The sequence below is a fragment of the Gavialis gangeticus genome, unplaced genomic scaffold, assembly GCF_001723915.1.
Source record: "Gavialis gangeticus isolate Ggan-Ray unplaced genomic scaffold, GavGan_comp1, whole genome shotgun sequence".
NCBI classification, from domain to species: domain Eukaryota; kingdom Metazoa; phylum Chordata; order Crocodylia; family Gavialidae; genus Gavialis; species Gavialis gangeticus.
In genome coordinates this window covers 14237317-14253282 of record NW_017729018.1, presented here as the reverse complement: position 1 = coordinate 14253282, position 15966 = coordinate 14237317, and the positions used below count along the sequence as shown (strand labels likewise).

The window sequence follows — 15966 nt, the reverse complement described above, 5'->3', positions numbered from 1 at the left end:
GGCCTGCTGATAGACTCCAGATGACCAGGGCGGCGCCGCCCCAGGCACCTGTGTTGTATTGGAGCCGCAGCCGGGGATGATTTACTCCCCGGGATCCGGGCCCTGGCTTTGAAAACCCCCACCCGACCCGAGCCCCCAGACCCCGCCAGCGGAGGTTAAGCTGTGGGGCCTGCTAATAATAATCCACGGTAACGAGCCCTTCCTGGGGAGAGGCAGTCAGCAGAGGCAATCGCTGCTAACTCAACAATGCTGGCAAAAGGCAGACACAGGAAAATACCTTGAAGGCTGACTGCAGAGGTCACCCAGAGTGTAGGGGAGAGGGCTCCGCTCCTCGCGTAGCCCCGGGGCTGGCCAGAGCCGTGCTGCCCTTGGAGGGCTTCTAAGCCCAGCTCTTGCTGGCACCGGAGTGGCCGCTGGCCCGCACTGCCTGGCCCCAGACAACTCGGCCCACAGACCGCAGCTTCCTCAGCCCCACTGCACAGGGTTGGGAGCGGGGCCTGGAAGGGCTAAGGGAGGTGCCCAGGGTCACACAGGGAGGTGGTGGCAGAGCTGAAGTTTGAGCCCAGCTTGTTGCAGCGCCACCATCCTCCTGCATCCTGGCCTTTGCTCTGCAGGGCCGTGGATGGCTCGCCAAGGAAGCGGGGGCTCTTCTGGCATTGGGGGGAGGCCTTCCCAGCATCTGACTGTTGTCTCCCCCACCCTGACTCACAGGGGGCACCAGGCGTACCTGAGCAGCGCGCCGCACTACGACTTCCCGCGCTACCGCCAGCTGGTGCATGAGATCACGCTGGCCTTCAGCGGCATCTCCAGGGAGATCCTGCAGATCAAGGGGCGGCTGCAGGAGCAGCACGGGCGCCCGGAGCTCGCCCAGCACCTGGCCAGAGTCCAGCAGAAGGAGCAGGAGAAGCTGGAGCTGGTGAGAGGCCACGTTCCCTCCCCTGGGCTGGGGCAGCAGCAACACAGCCTCCCTCCCCCTTCCCCTCCCTGCCAACCCCATCTTTGGGCTGCTGGGCTGAGACCCACTAAACTCATCTCACGCAGGCCACAAAAGGGCAGCAGCTTCCATCACTGTTAGGTGGTTGCAGGAGCCCAGCAGAGATCCGGGCCCTGAGGTGCCCAAAAAGTAGGCACGGCCAGGGAGGGGAGGGGCTTGCCCACGTGCTGGGTGTCAGGAGGCACTGCCCCCTCCTCTCAGCCCATTTGGCACTAGCTGCACTGCCGGCGAGGTCAGGGTGACGCTGAACCTGCTCGACTGCCAGCTCCTGCCGACAGACCCCGTCCTGCAGCACCTGGCTCCTTGGTCCCTGGGGCTCTCCCCACCCCACGTGCAGGCTCTGGGGCTGGGTGCTGCAGCTTCCTTGCTGCGGGGAGCTCAGTCTCCTTTGCCTCGTCCCTGCAGACGGCCCAGCTGCAGCTCGCCAAGCAGAACGCGCAGGACCAGCCCGGGCTGGAGGCGCATCAGCAGGAGGTGCGGGAGCTGAAGCACAAGTAAGTGCTGGTCCCGCCCGGCCCAGCCCCCTGCATCTCCACTGGTCCGGGGCAGGGGCGCACGGCTGCTCAGCAGCGTGAGCCCCTCCAGGCCGGGTGACGTGCATGCCCAACGGGGCGGGCCAGGGCAAGGGAGGTGCAAGTTTCCTGCCGGGCCTCCCAGGGCTCGGGTGGGGGTGGGTGGACTTGGCATGCGCCACGCCAGGGCCTGGCAGCCCCTTTATCATCCCTGCACTGTGGGGCTGGAGCGAGGGGGGAGGAGAGCGCCTCCCCCAGCCATGCCCCCCACCCCGCGCCAGGGCTCAAGGAGACCCAGATGGGGCCTTCAAAAGCGCGGTTGTTTGTGGCCCCTCTGGATTGTTTAGCGATGCTGCCTGGCTCTGCCGCCGCCCGCCTCTCCCGGGCCGAGTGTTTCATAAACAGCGCGGGGAGCGCGAGGCGGCCGAGATAATACGCTCCATATGGGCTTTATTTATAGTTTCCATCCGCTCTCCTAGGCTAATTAAAACCATTGAGGCAATCAGCGAAATTCTCCAGGACCTCAAGTACGATTCGGAAGAAGCTGAGTGATGGGTCTCCCTGTGGGAATGGTTGCAGGAGGCGGGGAGCCGGAGCGGGCGGGGGGTGGCTGCACAGGGTACGCCGCAGGCTCTGCAGCCTGGCCGGCCCCCTGCGATGCGCCGCCCGGCCCGGCCCCCGCTTGCCGTGCAGCACCGAGCGGTCCCCCTTCGGCCACGCGGGAGCAGGGAGCCAGATGGGCAGCGTGTGCAAGGCCTTGCCCCGAGTGCCGCGTTGCTCTTGGCAGCTCGCGTGTGTCTGTGATGGGACGGCTCCATGCTCCGCCTCTCCGCAGGGGCTTCCGGGCTGGCCACAGCCAGACCTGCAGGTCTGGGGGTGCATTGCAGAGCGTCCCCGTGCCTGCTGCTGAGACGGGCTTCGACATCCCCATGGTCTGCGCAAAGCCCACCTTGGAGCCCTGATTCAGCCCCAACTCCTGCCTCCCTTCCCCCTCGTGTCTGCCAGCTGCAAACACGGCCTCAGAGCCCTGGTGCTATTCCAAAAGCCCCTCTGAAGGTCTGGGGCTTGTCCGATGCCCTGGCTGCTGCTTGCGCCGGGAGCGGGAGGGCGCTGCCCAGGCAGCACCAGGCTCATTCCACACTGTGGGCGCGTGCCTGGCGGCTTTGCTTCTGCTGTGCCGGGACAGTTTGTCCTTCAATAAAACCTTTTGCTGGGCTCCAAGTCACTGCCGCCTCTCCTTTTGCAGTGACCAGCGGTGCTGGGTGCCTGGGTCCTACCCCTGGCTTTGCTGCCCATTTGCTCTGTGTCCTTGAATGAGCTGCACAGGTCGTTGCCCGCGCTCCCCTGCCGGGCGCTGCACAGCACGGCGCGGCCCCTGCCAAGAACACGGTGGCCCGGCAGCAGACACTCGTCTGCCCAAAGGCTCTGCTTACTCACCGCTGCCCTGCCGGGCTCCCCAGCCCCTGCTCCAGGGCGGTGGGGGGTCTGCTGCCTGCCACACACAAGGGCCAGCATAAAGACCAAAGGGATCAGCTGGGGACAGGAAGGGGCCTGTGCCTGCAGCTCTTCCAGGGGCATCAGCCCTGCGTGGGATGGGGGGGAGCAGGAGTCTTCCCCCTTCCCTGAGTCCAGGAGTCACTCCCCCCGAACACGTCTCTGGCCACCTGGGAGCTGCACGGAGCCCCGGGCCCTGGTGCGGGTGCAACGTATCCAATTGCAGCAGAGCAGCCCCTGGCCCGGGCTCTGCTTGGAGCTGCCAGGAGCTGCAGCCGCAGCTGGAGATCCTCCCGCAGACTCACTGGTGTTAGGCGCATTCGGTTCAGGGCGTTCTTTCCCATGTGGGGCCCAAGCCGCCACTCCCAGGGGTGGCTGGATGGGTGAGCAGTGTCAGCACTTGGTCCCGTCGGCCCAGCTCGTCCCCATGCTTCCAATAATGCTTGCACGCGCCTCCCTGCCCTGCAGCCGTGCGCCAGGCTCCCTGGCTGATGCCCTTGGGATCACTGCCTGAACCCCCCTGGGCCGTGGGCCCTGTGAGCACTGCGTGCCTGCACCTGCCCTCGAGCCGGCAGGTGGGCCGTGGCACTGCGCTCCCCACCCAGAGCGACATCAGCTGCTCCAGTGCATTGCCAGTGGTGGAGTCTGCGCCAGGGCCCCCTAGGCCCCCCGGCTGGAGGAAGAGCGGCTGGTGCGGGTCTGGGGACGCCAGGCTGCGGCGGAGCTCGCGTCTGCATGGAGCCGCTGAAAGGACCCGCGGAGCCAGCGCTGGGCCCGGCACTGGCCACTGAACCAGGTCAGTCTCCAGCCATGCACTAAACCCACGGGACCGGGCGTGCCTCCCCCTGGGCCAGCACCTTCCCCCGAGCTGCCTCTGCTGCTAGCCAGGCCGACGCTGCTTTTCTGACTCTTTTTTTCCCTTTATTAAATACAAGCGCGGGGCTCGCACCCAGGTGCAGGCAGGCTGGCACGGCCCTGACGGCTGGAGGCCGAGCCCGCTGGGGGGCCAAGGAGAAGCTGCCCTGATCCTGGGCCCGTGGGCCTGTGTCTGGTTTGGCTTCTTCTATGGCTGGCGGTCGAAGGGGCGGCTCCCCAAGCCCTGCGGAGCGGGGCAGAGTCCTGCTGGCTTCATATCTCCGGGGGGGTGCAGCGGTGGGGGCCGGGGGTGAGTGCGTGCAGCCTCTACATGTGGGCCCTCGGCCACTTTCTGAGCTGGCCGGGCTGCCAGCCAGCTCTGCCCGCTCAGTGTGCCCCCTGCTTTGCCCCACAGGGACCCTTGGCAGGGCAAGGCCACTGCTCCAGGAGGGTCTGGCCAAGACCAATCTAGCTCGTCTACCCTCAGGCACGGAGCAGCAGTGCCCAGCGGCTGCGAACACCACGGCGAGTCCCAGGTGGCTCCAAGGTCCGTGAGGACCCCTGTCCCCTGGGATGCTCTCTGGCCCCCTGGGCGCCTGTGGCCAGTAGCCCCCAACCCAAACGTGCCAAGATGCCCCAGGCCAGGCTGTGCAAGGGTAGCTCAGCTGGCCCCCGCTATGCTGGGTGCACAGAGATATGCTGCCCCCAGCTCCCCCCAGGCCCAGGAGAGGGACCCCATCCACCTCAGAGGTCTGGGGTGAAGCAGGGGAGCATCACCAGCAGGGATGGGGGGCTGAACCACTGACCCCAGCCCTCGCGGGGAGCAAGGCGGGCGCTGGGGGGATGGAGGGAGGCCTGGGGGAGCAGTCCAGAAGCCAAGGCTGTTTCTTCCTGTCCTCACTGGAGAAGTGATGGGGGGCCTCCCCTGACGCCACGGCTGGGGGGTTTGGTCCCGCATGGGGAGACCACTGATCTGGCCCCGTGCTCCCACACCACTGCCGAATGGGGCAGGGGCTACAACTTATCGCTGGGTAGAACCTGGAAGGAGAGCACAGCCCAGCTGCAAGCAGAGCGAGGGCAAAGCTGGGAGCCCCCTGCCCCGCTGAGACCCCAGCCTGTCGGCCTGTTTGCCCTCTGGGGCTCATAAAGCCAACGGGACGTGTCTGCTTCCTCCCGTAACCCAGAGCACGGGACGCTGGGGCTGGCAGCCACGTGGGCACAGGGGGGTTTGGCACACACTCAGGCCCCAGCTAGAACGTCTCCGGGAGGCCCCGGCCCCGTCCCAGCGTGGGGCCCGGCTCCCCCGGGCACCCTGCCATCCCCAGCTTGGCTTGGCCGGCGCTCAGGCTCTGCACCACCCATCCAGACACCTGGGGCACGTGGCCCTCGCAGCCAGGTGCTTGTCCCCGGGGAGCGGGCCGGGGGCCCCCTGGAAAGGGGCATGGGAAGCTGCCCCCCTGCACCTCCGGTCTGTCCCGGGGCAGGCAGCACAGCATCCGGTGGCCTGGGCTGGGGGGGCGCAGGCTGTCCCAGGGGCGCTGGTGGCTGGGCCCCTTGAAGGATGCTCTGTAAATCCTGCAGCTGGAACCTGCCCTGGGAGCTCTCCGCAGCGGGGCAGGCATCCATGGGGTCTCCCAGCCCGTCTGCAGAGCTGCGGCTGGGGAAGCCTTGCTTCCAGACCCCTGTGCCCCCTCAGGGCAGCTCCCGGGGCAGGACGGGGGTGCCTGCTTGGGGGTTTGCTGACAGCAGCCCCGTGGGCAAGGGAGCTCTGCACTTTCCAAGCTGGGCGCCGTGTCTCGGGGTCTCCTCTGGGGGTAGGGGCCCATGCTGCCCAGGTCCGAGGCTTTCCGACCGCCCACCCGCCTGCCCACCGGCCCCCCAAGGTAAGAAAGAATCAGCGAAGGGTCCTTACCTACCTGGTTCCGTGTTTTGTGCGATTTCTGCAGCCAGACGCGCCACTGGTCGTACAGCTTGATGCTGAGGTTGGAGCAGCCGTAGGCGTGCTTCTTCACCCAGCCGAAGAACTGCTTCAGCTCCCGCCGCAGGGTGCTGTTCTGCTCCCCGCTCTTGGGGTCGCACACGCCAGGGATCCTCTCTGCACGGGGCGAAGGGAAAGGGGGTCAGCACGGGGTCCCAGGGGACGAGGCAACCGGTGTCGGGGGGCTAGAAATCGCCTGGGCAGGCTGGGTCGGGTCTCGAAGCGAGCTCTGCGTCTGCACGTAGGTGCCTGGGCAAGTGCTTCCTGGCCAAGGCTCCAGCTCTTGCTGGGCTCACGGAAGGGGCAGGCCAGGGCCATGTCCAGCTCGGCTGTGCCCCAGCCTGGCAGGATGCGCGAGCCCTTGGCAGCTCGGGAAGGACCTGGTCCCAGGGGCAGCCTCTTCCCTGCACCTGCCGATCAGGGCAGGAGCAGATGCCCGGGCAGGCGTGACATCAAAATCACGTCATAAATAACGGTGGGGGAGCCGCGGGGCTGAGCTGGCGCGCTTGGCCGGAGGCCGCGAGGCTCGCTCGCTCCCTGCTGGGAAACGAGCGCTCCAAATTGGCTCCTGCGCAAGAAATCCAGGTGCCGGGCACACACCCGGGCCAAGGCAAGGAACAACCTCTCGGCACGTCCCGCGCTCGCGGGAAGCGGGGAGCAGTGCCGGCCATGCCAGGACCCCCCCGGCCCTCCGCCACCCCCCCCAGCACCAAGGCAGAGTGCAGCAGATTTGCATATGGCGCAGGATGAATCGCGGCCGGGAACGCTAATCTAATTACAGCCAGAGCCAGGGGGCGGGGGCGACCCGACTGCAGCAGCTGGAGGGGCGCCAGGCCCCCCGGCACGCCACAGGGAGCTCCGGCTCCAGGCGAGCCACCTGGGGGGCGGGCGGGGGAGGCTTGGGGCCGGATTTCCGGCCCTGCTCCCACGCTCCCCACCCCAGGCGGAGGGAAGTGGAGGAGGAGGTGCTGCGCAGGCCCTTGGGCTCCCAAGACCCCGACTGCGTGCGAGCCGGGGGCTGGCACGGTGGGCGCTGTGGCTGGCATGAGGCGGGCTGCTCCGCTTTCTGTCAGCAGCTGCGGTGCCCATGGCCAGGCCACGGGGCAGGGGACGTGGGTGTGATGTGGAGTCCTCACAGAACTAACCCAGCGCCACCTTCGCCTCGGCGCCTGCGTGCAAGGACCGCTGCTGGGGGAGCTGGGCCCTGCCCTGGGCATGCCTCTGTCCCTGCACCGTCCCTTGCCTCCAGCCAGACCTGCCAGGCCCTGTGGCAGCTCGTCCCCCCATCAAATCGCCGCGGGGCTGCGCCGCTCACCGCTCCGCGGGGTCGAAGCTGCCGTGGGGTTGCTCCAGTCGCTCCAGATCCCGGACTTCTTTGAGCCGTAGATCCCGAAGGGGTTGCACCGGACCTGGACGAAGTAGACGGTGCCGGGCCGCAGCCCCGCCAGGCGGCACGATGTCTGGTTCCCCACGTCGTCCACAACCTGCCCGGGGGCAAAGGGCAGGGCTCAAGCACGGTACCGCATGGCGTTGCCACCACCACGCACGGTGCCGGTGCCCCGAGTGCTGGCCCCGGCATGCCCGCTCTCTGCACTGTGCCAAGCCCAGGCAGTGCCACAGAAGCCAGGCCTCGGTGCTCTCCTCTGCAGCCCCTCGAGGCTCCTGGTGCCCCAGGAGGCATGGCCCCGACTCCAGTAGGTGCAAAGAGGTGGGACGACGGCCAGGAGCCAAGCCAGGTGTCCAGGGGCCGGCCCCCCACACCCACCTTCCACTCCGAGCTGTCCTCCACCCGGTATTGGATCTGGTACTTGGCTTGGAAAAGGAAATCCTTCAGGGCTGGCGGGGAGCTCCAGCGCACGCTCAGCTGGTCCTCCAGGTCCCCGACTCGGCTCACGTGCACGTCCGTGGGAGGGTCGGTCGTGACTGCGAGCAGGAGGGGAGAAGCGAGGAGACACGTAAGCACGGGCAGGGTGGGGGGATGATAGGGATGGGGCTTCCTGGCCCCTGCGCCCAGCTGTAGCTCGGGGTGCGCGCGGCCAGGTGGCAGCTGTGCTGCACCCGCGCGCTCCGGCCAGCCGGCGCTGGAGCCTCGTGGGGACGGGCCTGGGACAGGATCGGGTTTCTCTGAGGGGGGGGAGGCTTTTAGGCAGGAATCTGCACTTGTCACCAGTTCCTTTAACACCCCGGGCAGAACGAGGTGTAAAGTGCAAAAGCATCTCGCGTCCAAGTTCCTGTCCCGTTTTCATGGCAACCAGAGCCGGGGCGAGCACGGCCAGCACGGAGAGGGACCTCTTGGGTCGCAGCCGCCAGCTGCACCGGCTCCGGCCGGGGGGGGGTGCATCCTGCCAGCGAACCCCCCCACCGCAAGGGTGCTCCGAGCCGCCGGGTGCGGCGGGGCTGGCAGGGCAGTCGTGCTGGAGCAGGGGCTGGCGGGATTTGGCCTCCCCGGCCCTGCCAGGCTCATAGGAGTGGGGCAAGGAAAGCAGGGCTGAGGGGAAACTCTCTTTCCTGAGTCTTTCCCGTTTGCTACCAGGGCATAAGAGGTATTTACTGTGCTGCACTTTGTGCAGGGACAATTGCTGGTCTTGACCGTGGCTCATTCCCCTCTCCTCCCGTGTGTGTGCATGTGCGTGTGCGTGTGCATGCACACACGTGTGTGTGCTGGGGGCACCAGCTGGGTCTGCAATAACTGCACTGTCAGGGACTTGCAGCACAGAATGGAGGACCACTGGTCCTCTCTGCTCCTTACAGGCCTGCCTGCTGGGACAGGACAACAGTGCCCCCACCCGCTGCGTCCCCCAGGGCAGAGCCCTGCCGTGGCCGAGCCACCTCCTGGCAGTGCTCCCTGGCCTGGACATCTGGCCACCAGGCCACACAGCTGGCCTGTCCCCCTCGTCCCCGCCTGGCAGCAGGCTGGTGGCGAGCACGCACAGGATGGGCTCGGAGACGCTCCCTGGCCACGCGCCTGCCGGGCGGAAAGGGTTAAGGAGCAGCAGATGCCTGGAGGAGAACTCCGAGAAACATCCTAATTAGATTAGAAGCAATTCTGCTCACATATCGCCCATTTCCTGCGCGCCTCCGCCCCACCGCCTATTACCAGGGACGACGGCATGAACCCAGGATTCAGGTCCCCCTGGAGCTCCCTGGGTCTGCCCCCCACTGCCGAGGTCACAATCCATGTGTGACATCACCCTGGTGACCAGGTATGACATCACAGCCAGGAGGGTCCCCACCGGAGGTGGGGAAGGAGCTGCGAGGACCCTGCTGGCTGCTCCAGTCAGGGCCTGGGGGGTCCCGCAGCAGGAGGCTGTAACCTACGCCAGGAGGTGTCAACAGCTCTTTAACGTGAGAGCTGCCCCCCAAATCCGGCTGGCGCGGCTCCAGGCAGCCGGGCTCGAGTTACTGGAGCAGCTCCGCTCCTGCTTTGCCGGCAGCCGCAGGAACCAGGGCAGTGGGGAGCAGCGGTGGCCCCCGCCAAGCTGGGGCTCTGCACCCAGGACTGAGCGCTCCTGCACCTGCCCCGCGGAGCCCCTCCTGGCACATCCTCCTGCCCCTGGGTGGGGGTGCAGAAGAGCCAGGGGCTGCCCAGCACAGCCTTCCCTACAGGGACACCCTCCTGGGGCAAGACCCCGCCCCCCACATTGCTCGAAAAGGGGTTTCCCGAGAGAAGCAGTGTTTTGTGGCAGCTGGAGGGGGGGCAAAGCAGTGCAAGCCAGGGTCTCACCCACGTCGAGAACGTCCAGCATGACCACGTCCGAGACGGCTACGCCCAGCCGGTTGGAGGCCTCCACCCAGATCTCGTAGGGCGTGAAGAGCGCCAGGTCCTTGGGGATGTGGCAGGAGTACGGCCCCGCGGTGTGGTACTCCTGGCACGTGTTATCCCGGCCGTACCACCTGGCAACGAGAGGCACCATCAGCCCAGTCCTCTGGCCCGCCATTATGGGTCACGCTCTCAGCAGGGCCAACGCGGCTTTGGGGCCAGGGCGGACTCGCTCTCCCCTCAGCCTGCCGTGGGTGCTCAGCCGGACCAGGGGCCTGCCCTCCTGGGGTGCAGGAAAGTGACTGACTCAGCCCGGGCTGCGAGAGGCAGGACGGTCCTTCGGTGCCACGGAGCAGCTCCTAAGAGGGGCGGTGATGGGGCATCGATGGGGCACTGGGGCTGCACTCCCTGCTCGTGCCCCCGGGAGCTCACCGGCTCTGCTGGGGCCTGCTCCCTGGGGGACTCTCTTGTGGCGGTGGGCATCAGACGGGCTAGCCTGGCCCCAGCTGGCCCTGGTTCGGGAGGGGGTCTAATGACCCCAGCTATCCTCACTTGCCTGCAGGGGCCTGGCTGCCTGCTCCCAAGCGGCTCCTGGGTCCTGCTCGCTTGTTCCTGGTTTCCTCCTCTCTGGGTCCTGCTTGTTGGCTTCCCCCCAGCCCTGGTTGCTGCTTGCTCACTCGGGCCCAGACCAGCTGGCTCCCAGCTGGGTGATCTCCCAATCTAGAGCTGCCTGCTCCAGATGCTCTGGCTACAACACGGGTCCGGATCTCTGCCTCCTTCCTGGCTCGTGGCTCTACCCAGGTACGTCCTCGATCCCTTACAGCCCCTTATCTTCTGACCCACCTGTTCCTGCTCCCCAGCCTCTAGCTGGGACCTTTGCTTCCTTGAACTTGTCTATTCCTGATCCTCTAGGTTGCATCCACCCAGGGGTGAGCCTGGTACCCCTGTCCTCTCTGGGGCTACTGGACATGGGATCTACAGTGGCCTGAATGAAGCCCTGCTGTGCACCTACAGCATCGGCACGCAGGGATCTCAGCACCTTTCACCAGTGATACCCCCTCCACTCCTAGGGGCGGCAGGACAGGGCCGTTACCTCCAGTGTACAGCAGGCAAAGCAATGCATGAACCATTCCTCCAGTTTGGTGCAACATTAAGGCTAGACCCCGGGCACCCAGTCCCCACCCTCCACTTCCTAGGCAGGGTCTGACCCAGTGGCCCCATGAGTGATGAAAAGCACCCCACCCCCGGAGCTGCACACCTGCTCCCTCCCAGCGCGCCTTTCTAAACAGTGTCAGGCGCTAGCTCGCTGCCCCCATGCCGTACCGGAGCTTGTACTTGAGGGTGTAGTTGGTGTGCAGGTAGGTTTCGCCCTCCGTGCCGGGGGCCCATTTGCAGGTGAGGTCTTTCATGTTCTTGGACCAGCAGGTAATGTTGACTGGTTTTTCCGGTGGCACTGAAAGGGGAAAGAGCACCTGACATGAAACCAGTTCTGCAGAGAGCCCTCCAGAGCTGCCTGAGATAAAAGCCGCCCGGGACAAGCGAGGGCGAGGAGTGGTTGAGAGCTTTGCTCACTGCGTTTGTTTAATGAACGGCTTTAGGATCCCGGCTTGCACGTAGTGACATTCCTCAGGCGCTCTGCTCAGGTGCCCCTTGCCTGCCGGGACCTGAGCTCAGGACCGCGATTCCCACACCAGGAAACACAGCGTCGTCCCCAGGCGGGAGCCTGGAGATGTGGGGACATGCCCCGAGCTAAGTGCTTGCAGCAGAAGCATCCACCACTGCAGGGAAACACCAACGTGAGCTCAGGCCTTGGCAGGTACATGAAAGAGCAAACGACTTTCAGTCCCTTGTTTTTCAATGCAAATGTATTGGGGGGCGTCTTTACTTCACTGTGTTTTCAATGTCGGCCTATTTATTCTGTTACTGGGCCCAGCTCCGATGGAGTTTTCTTTTGGGAACAAGACGAAAAAATAGTTTTCTGTTCCCAGTTAAGCCTCTATCTTCTGAGAAACTTGTAGATGTGTCCTTAAAATAGCCTAAGATAAAATCTTATGATTATTGATTTGGACAACTGCAATTTCACCGCTGGTTGCCAAAACAGCCTTTCTGCTGCAGAGCTCTCATTGTATTCAAGGGCTGAGGCCATGTGTGATAACTCACAGGATTAGAGCTACATTAATTAATTCTGGGAAAAGCGCTGGGCTGTGCAGATGAGCAGTAAGTGCAAACTGCTGTAAGGACATGAAAAGTGCAAGTGGTTAGTGCCTGAGCGACGGTTCCAGGGGCTCCTCTGCCTCTCAGTCTCAGTTACAATAAACACTTTTATAAATCATTCAATTTGTTCTCACGAAACCTTCAGCCACTAATGAAAGCGCCCGGCGCATGGCGCCACGTGACTGCTGCTCTGGAGAAGTAAGACCCCTCTGAGCACCTTGGGGTCATTAGGAGCCCAGCGGCCTGGCTGGCTTCCAGCCAGGGTGATTTACACGCTCGCTCTCCTAATCCTTCCTGCAGCTCGGGGTGGAGACCCCCTTCTCTGCTTCCCGATGGATGGAGCAGCCCTCCTGCACAGTGGTTTCGCCCCAGGGACAGCTGTGCGTCAGTGGGGAGGAGGCAACGGCTGGGTCTGCCTGGCCTCCGGAGAGATTTGGGAACCCTTTGGATGAACGGCCCCAGGCAGCGTCGGGTCCCGGCAACCACATTCACCCTGGCAGGAGGTGCCACCACCCACGAGCTGCGCCCGGGATGGCCGTGGGCCGAGATGGCTGGCTGGCTGAAAGCGTGGCGCATTGGCTGAAGCTGCCCGGAAGACGGGACGTACGCATACCGACACCCCGCAGGCAGAGCCATGCATCTGGCACGCATATACCTACATCCGACATAGAGACAGGAGCCAGCCAGGATGCCGCCGTCCCTGCTGTGACACACCAGGTTATCGCCCGACTGCTGCTTGGACCCGTTGAGGTGGGCGAGCGCCACGCTGAGGGTGGTGGCATTGAGGACCTTGTAGGACTCGGCAGGGAGCCGCCGGCCATTCAGAGTCCAGTACAGGTCCTCCGCGCTCAGGTGCGAGTCGGTGTTCACGGTGCAGGCCGCGGTCAGCGACGAGCCGATCACCAGTGTCGGATCTTGGGGGGATATGAGCGCGGGGTCTGCAGCAGAGGGGAGAGAGCAGTCAAGGGGCGCTCTCCTGACCGACCCAGAGCTCCCGCCCCCACGAATCCTGCTCCATCTCGCTCTGTGGGCTGGCGAAAGGCCCCCCCCCCATATGATGAAAACATATGAGATGCCTGGGATTTCTACAGGCAGGTTTGGCAGCTTTTGCACCGCAAGATGTACATTGAGGCCGTCCCTCTCCAAGACTCAGCTCTGAGTTATCTGGAGAAGGTGTTTCCCATGCGGTGCTGGGCGGGTCGGGCTCGGTTAGGTTCAGCGTTAGGAGTTGTTTATGCTGTTCTGGATGCTTTGTGCTGGCTTTCATTTCTGACGGCTTAATTTGCTTTCTCTGCGTGTGATGTGGTTGGCTGCGGCCGGCCGGGCGTGGGGGCTGTGGCTAACTTCTTAAATCTTTGCAACAAAAAGGATTTGAAAAGCAACAATGGAAACTTTTTTTAAAAACCCAATCACAGCCAAACCGCCCCAAAAGTGGGGCCCAGTCCGTGTAGCTAAACACTGGCCAATGCCTCTCTGTTCTGGAAGGTCACCCTGGCACTGGGAAAAGTGCTTGGCTTTAAGCGTATGCTTGAGTGCTTTGTGGGGCCGGCACCTACGAAGCACTGAAAATCCACTGCTTCCCCTTAGGAGCCCAATCCATGGTGAAAGTATGTGAGAAATGCACCTGCCACCCCTGCCCCCAAATCCACCCACGAGCTGGGCCACCGGTGGCATGCGTGGCAGGTTGCCATGTCTGCGTGCCAAATGCATCCCAAGCCTGTAGGCTGCTGCCTTTGCAGGCAGGGCTCAATTTCCTGCTCCGGGGGCAGCTCAGATGCACGCTCACAAGCCCCGCACCGGGCGCTCCTCAGCCCGCACAGCTGGGCGAGAGGCAGAAGTGACCCTGTGGGCCCCGATTCTGCAAAGCCCCCGAGCTGGGGGTCGACTGTAAACGCACGGGCCAGAATCCCTGCCAGAGTTAATGTTCAAATGCGACTTGTTGCCCTGGAGATGTTCTCGTGGGCAGCTGCTGCAATTGCAGAGCAGATGCCGCTTCAGTAAATTCCTTACAGAAAAGGCATGTTTTCACCTGGGCGGGTTTTTTTTTCCACCCCTGGGGTGACGTTCCTGCTCCTGGCACTCCGCCCTGGGGAATTTCCACGCGGGGAGGTGGACGGGGATGGGAGAGGGGTGTCTTCCAGCATTTTCGGGCCTTGCAAACGCCAAGCCTGGGTGAGCACCCTTCCTGCCAGGGGCAGGGGAAGGGAACATGCAGCCCTCTGCCTTCCCAACACGCCCGGCTTCGCGTCCCGCAGGCTATGGGCTACATCCACCCTCGTAGGGGTGGTGGCACAGAGCCAGTTCCCCAGGGCAGTCGCTGCCGTCGGCCCCGTTCGCTGTGTTGGTGCAGGGGGCATCTCCTGCCTTGTGCTCGGGCTAGTGCCTACAGCCCCCCCGTGCCTGGGCCGATCCAGGCAGCCCCGCGTTGGACCGTGGTTTCAAGCAGGATGAGCCCTGCTGAGCCGAGCCCGCGCCGTGTCGAGTGGCTGCTCCATAGCTGGGCGCTTGCACGAGATGGAGGAACAAAGGCCCTCGAGAGCGGCCTGTGGGGAACGCGCAGCGTGGGCGACGCACGAAGCTTTCCCTTCCTCTCCGTGAAAAAACAAACAAAGGACATTCCAGCCGCCGCGCGGCCCGGGCCCCCCCAGCCCCACACGCTCGCGGGGGTTTCTACGGTTCAGGACATCCAGCCCAACAATTACTGGGGCGGCAGGAGGCCGAGGCTCCTTCGGTCCTGGGCCCGGGCCTCCGAAAGCGTTCTAGCTCTGGATGCAAGCGTTTCCGTCCAGCCGTCTCCTCCATTAGGCAAACCCCAAGGAGCCGCCGTAGACGGCTCTCTGTTAAAAAGCTGCAGCCTGCCGATAAAAGGGCCCAACGCTCTGGGCCCTAATTCTAGTAAATCTCAATCTAAACAACACTAGCAACACGTATGAGCTTCATAAAACAGACACGTTTCCCGGCCTCCCGCAGAACCGTGGAGAGGGGACGTCTGGAGGGGCCGAGCTTTTTTTTATTTTTATTTTTTTTAAGCGGTGCTTTTTTTTTCGTTCTAGACACAGAAATGAACATGTGTTTTAAAAGGGAAAAGTGTGAAGTTTTCAGATCGGAGAGGAATGGGCCGGGGAGACGCGGCCAGCATGTGGAATGTGCAGCTCGGATCTAACATACCTGCTAGAAGTTTTATTACTTTCCTATTAAAAAAAAATGCTGATCAGGTGCTAAGTAATACTATAAAGTAAAACCACATTTCCAAGGTGTCAGGAACATTTACTCTTTTCTTTTGAATGGCCGGATTTAATTTTATTTTTATATCAGCGTTTTGAGCGGCTGGGAAAGGGCGGGGGGGAAAGAAAAGAAAAGAAGAAAGAGCCTCGGAGAAAAGCATCTGAGCTCACGCAACGAGACAGAACTTTAATAGGACCTGCCCGGATTTAAAAAATAATTGTCTGGAAGATCCCCACGTGGGAAAGCAGAGACAAATTTTTGCAGCATCAAATTTTGTAAAGAATACAGTTAAAACTTCGTCTGACCCGCAGAAATGTGGTCTGCAGCCTCCCCGGTTGCTGGGCTGGCAGGACAACGCTGGCCCTTTCCCCTGCAGCCGGGTCACCCGTGTGCTTTGTTTCTACAAAAACCTCTTTGCGCTTGGTTCTCCCCTGTCACGTCCTGGCTGGCGTTTCCCACACTCCATCCCTCAACTCAGTGGTGGATTAAAGACAAAAATTCAGCTCAATTGCTTAAGTCAAATGTGGGAGGAAAATCCTTGGACAATACGTTTGGGTTTATTTTTCTTTGCATTCAGGTTACTCGGAGGGGTTAATTATTGCACGTCAGACCCGACGGGAGCTTAGCCTCCATGCAGCCGGCATGCCTTTGACAGGGCTGGAACAAAGTTGTGAGCGGCTGTAAACGCCAGCCTGACTTGTGGGAGCTGCGGGGTCGCATGCAGCCTTGCACCGAGTGTGCACACATGGGTGGGCTGAGCTCGCAGGACAGGAGATGAGTCTGCTAGGACAAGGGACCTGTGGGGACGTGGATTTGAATCCCACCTGCAGACGGGGGCTGTCTAATGCTGGGATGCCCAGGAGGAATCCGCTAGACGCACCATTGATGCCCATTGCTTGGGAACCGTCGGGTCCCCCGCAGGGCCCTTGCACCC

General features: G+C 63.2%; 2 protein-coding genes across 2 annotated transcripts in view; one reads left to right on the top strand and one right to left on the bottom strand.

Moving 5' to 3' along the window:
- CUNH19orf60 (chromosome unknown C19orf60 homolog) overlaps positions 1-2727 on the top strand; it is a 5666-nt gene extending 2939 nt beyond the window's left edge. Inside the window, exons 2-4 of the mRNA XM_019513633.1 lie at positions 715-916; positions 1400-1488; positions 1986-2727. Of these exons, the coding sequence (XP_019369178.1) occupies positions 715-916; positions 1400-1488; positions 1986-2058 (364 nt within the window). The 3' untranslated portion in view covers positions 2059-2727. The remainder of the gene's footprint in view (positions 1-714; positions 917-1399; positions 1489-1985) is intronic.
- Positions 2728-3908: 1181 nt separating this feature from the next.
- The window catches only part of CRLF1 (cytokine receptor like factor 1), a 29734-nt gene continuing 17676 nt past the window's right edge, over positions 3909-15966 (bottom strand). The window contains exons 2-8 of the mRNA XM_019513176.1: positions 12467-12945; positions 10917-11046; positions 9558-9727; positions 7599-7756; positions 7149-7317; positions 5772-5950; positions 3909-4893 (exon numbers count right to left, since the gene is read on the bottom strand). Of these exons, the coding sequence (XP_019368721.1) occupies positions 4870-4893; positions 5772-5950; positions 7149-7317; positions 7599-7756; positions 9558-9727; positions 10917-11046; positions 12467-12945 (1309 nt within the window). The 3' untranslated portion in view covers positions 3909-4869. The remainder of the gene's footprint in view (positions 4894-5771; positions 5951-7148; positions 7318-7598; positions 7757-9557; positions 9728-10916; positions 11047-12466; positions 12946-15966) is intronic.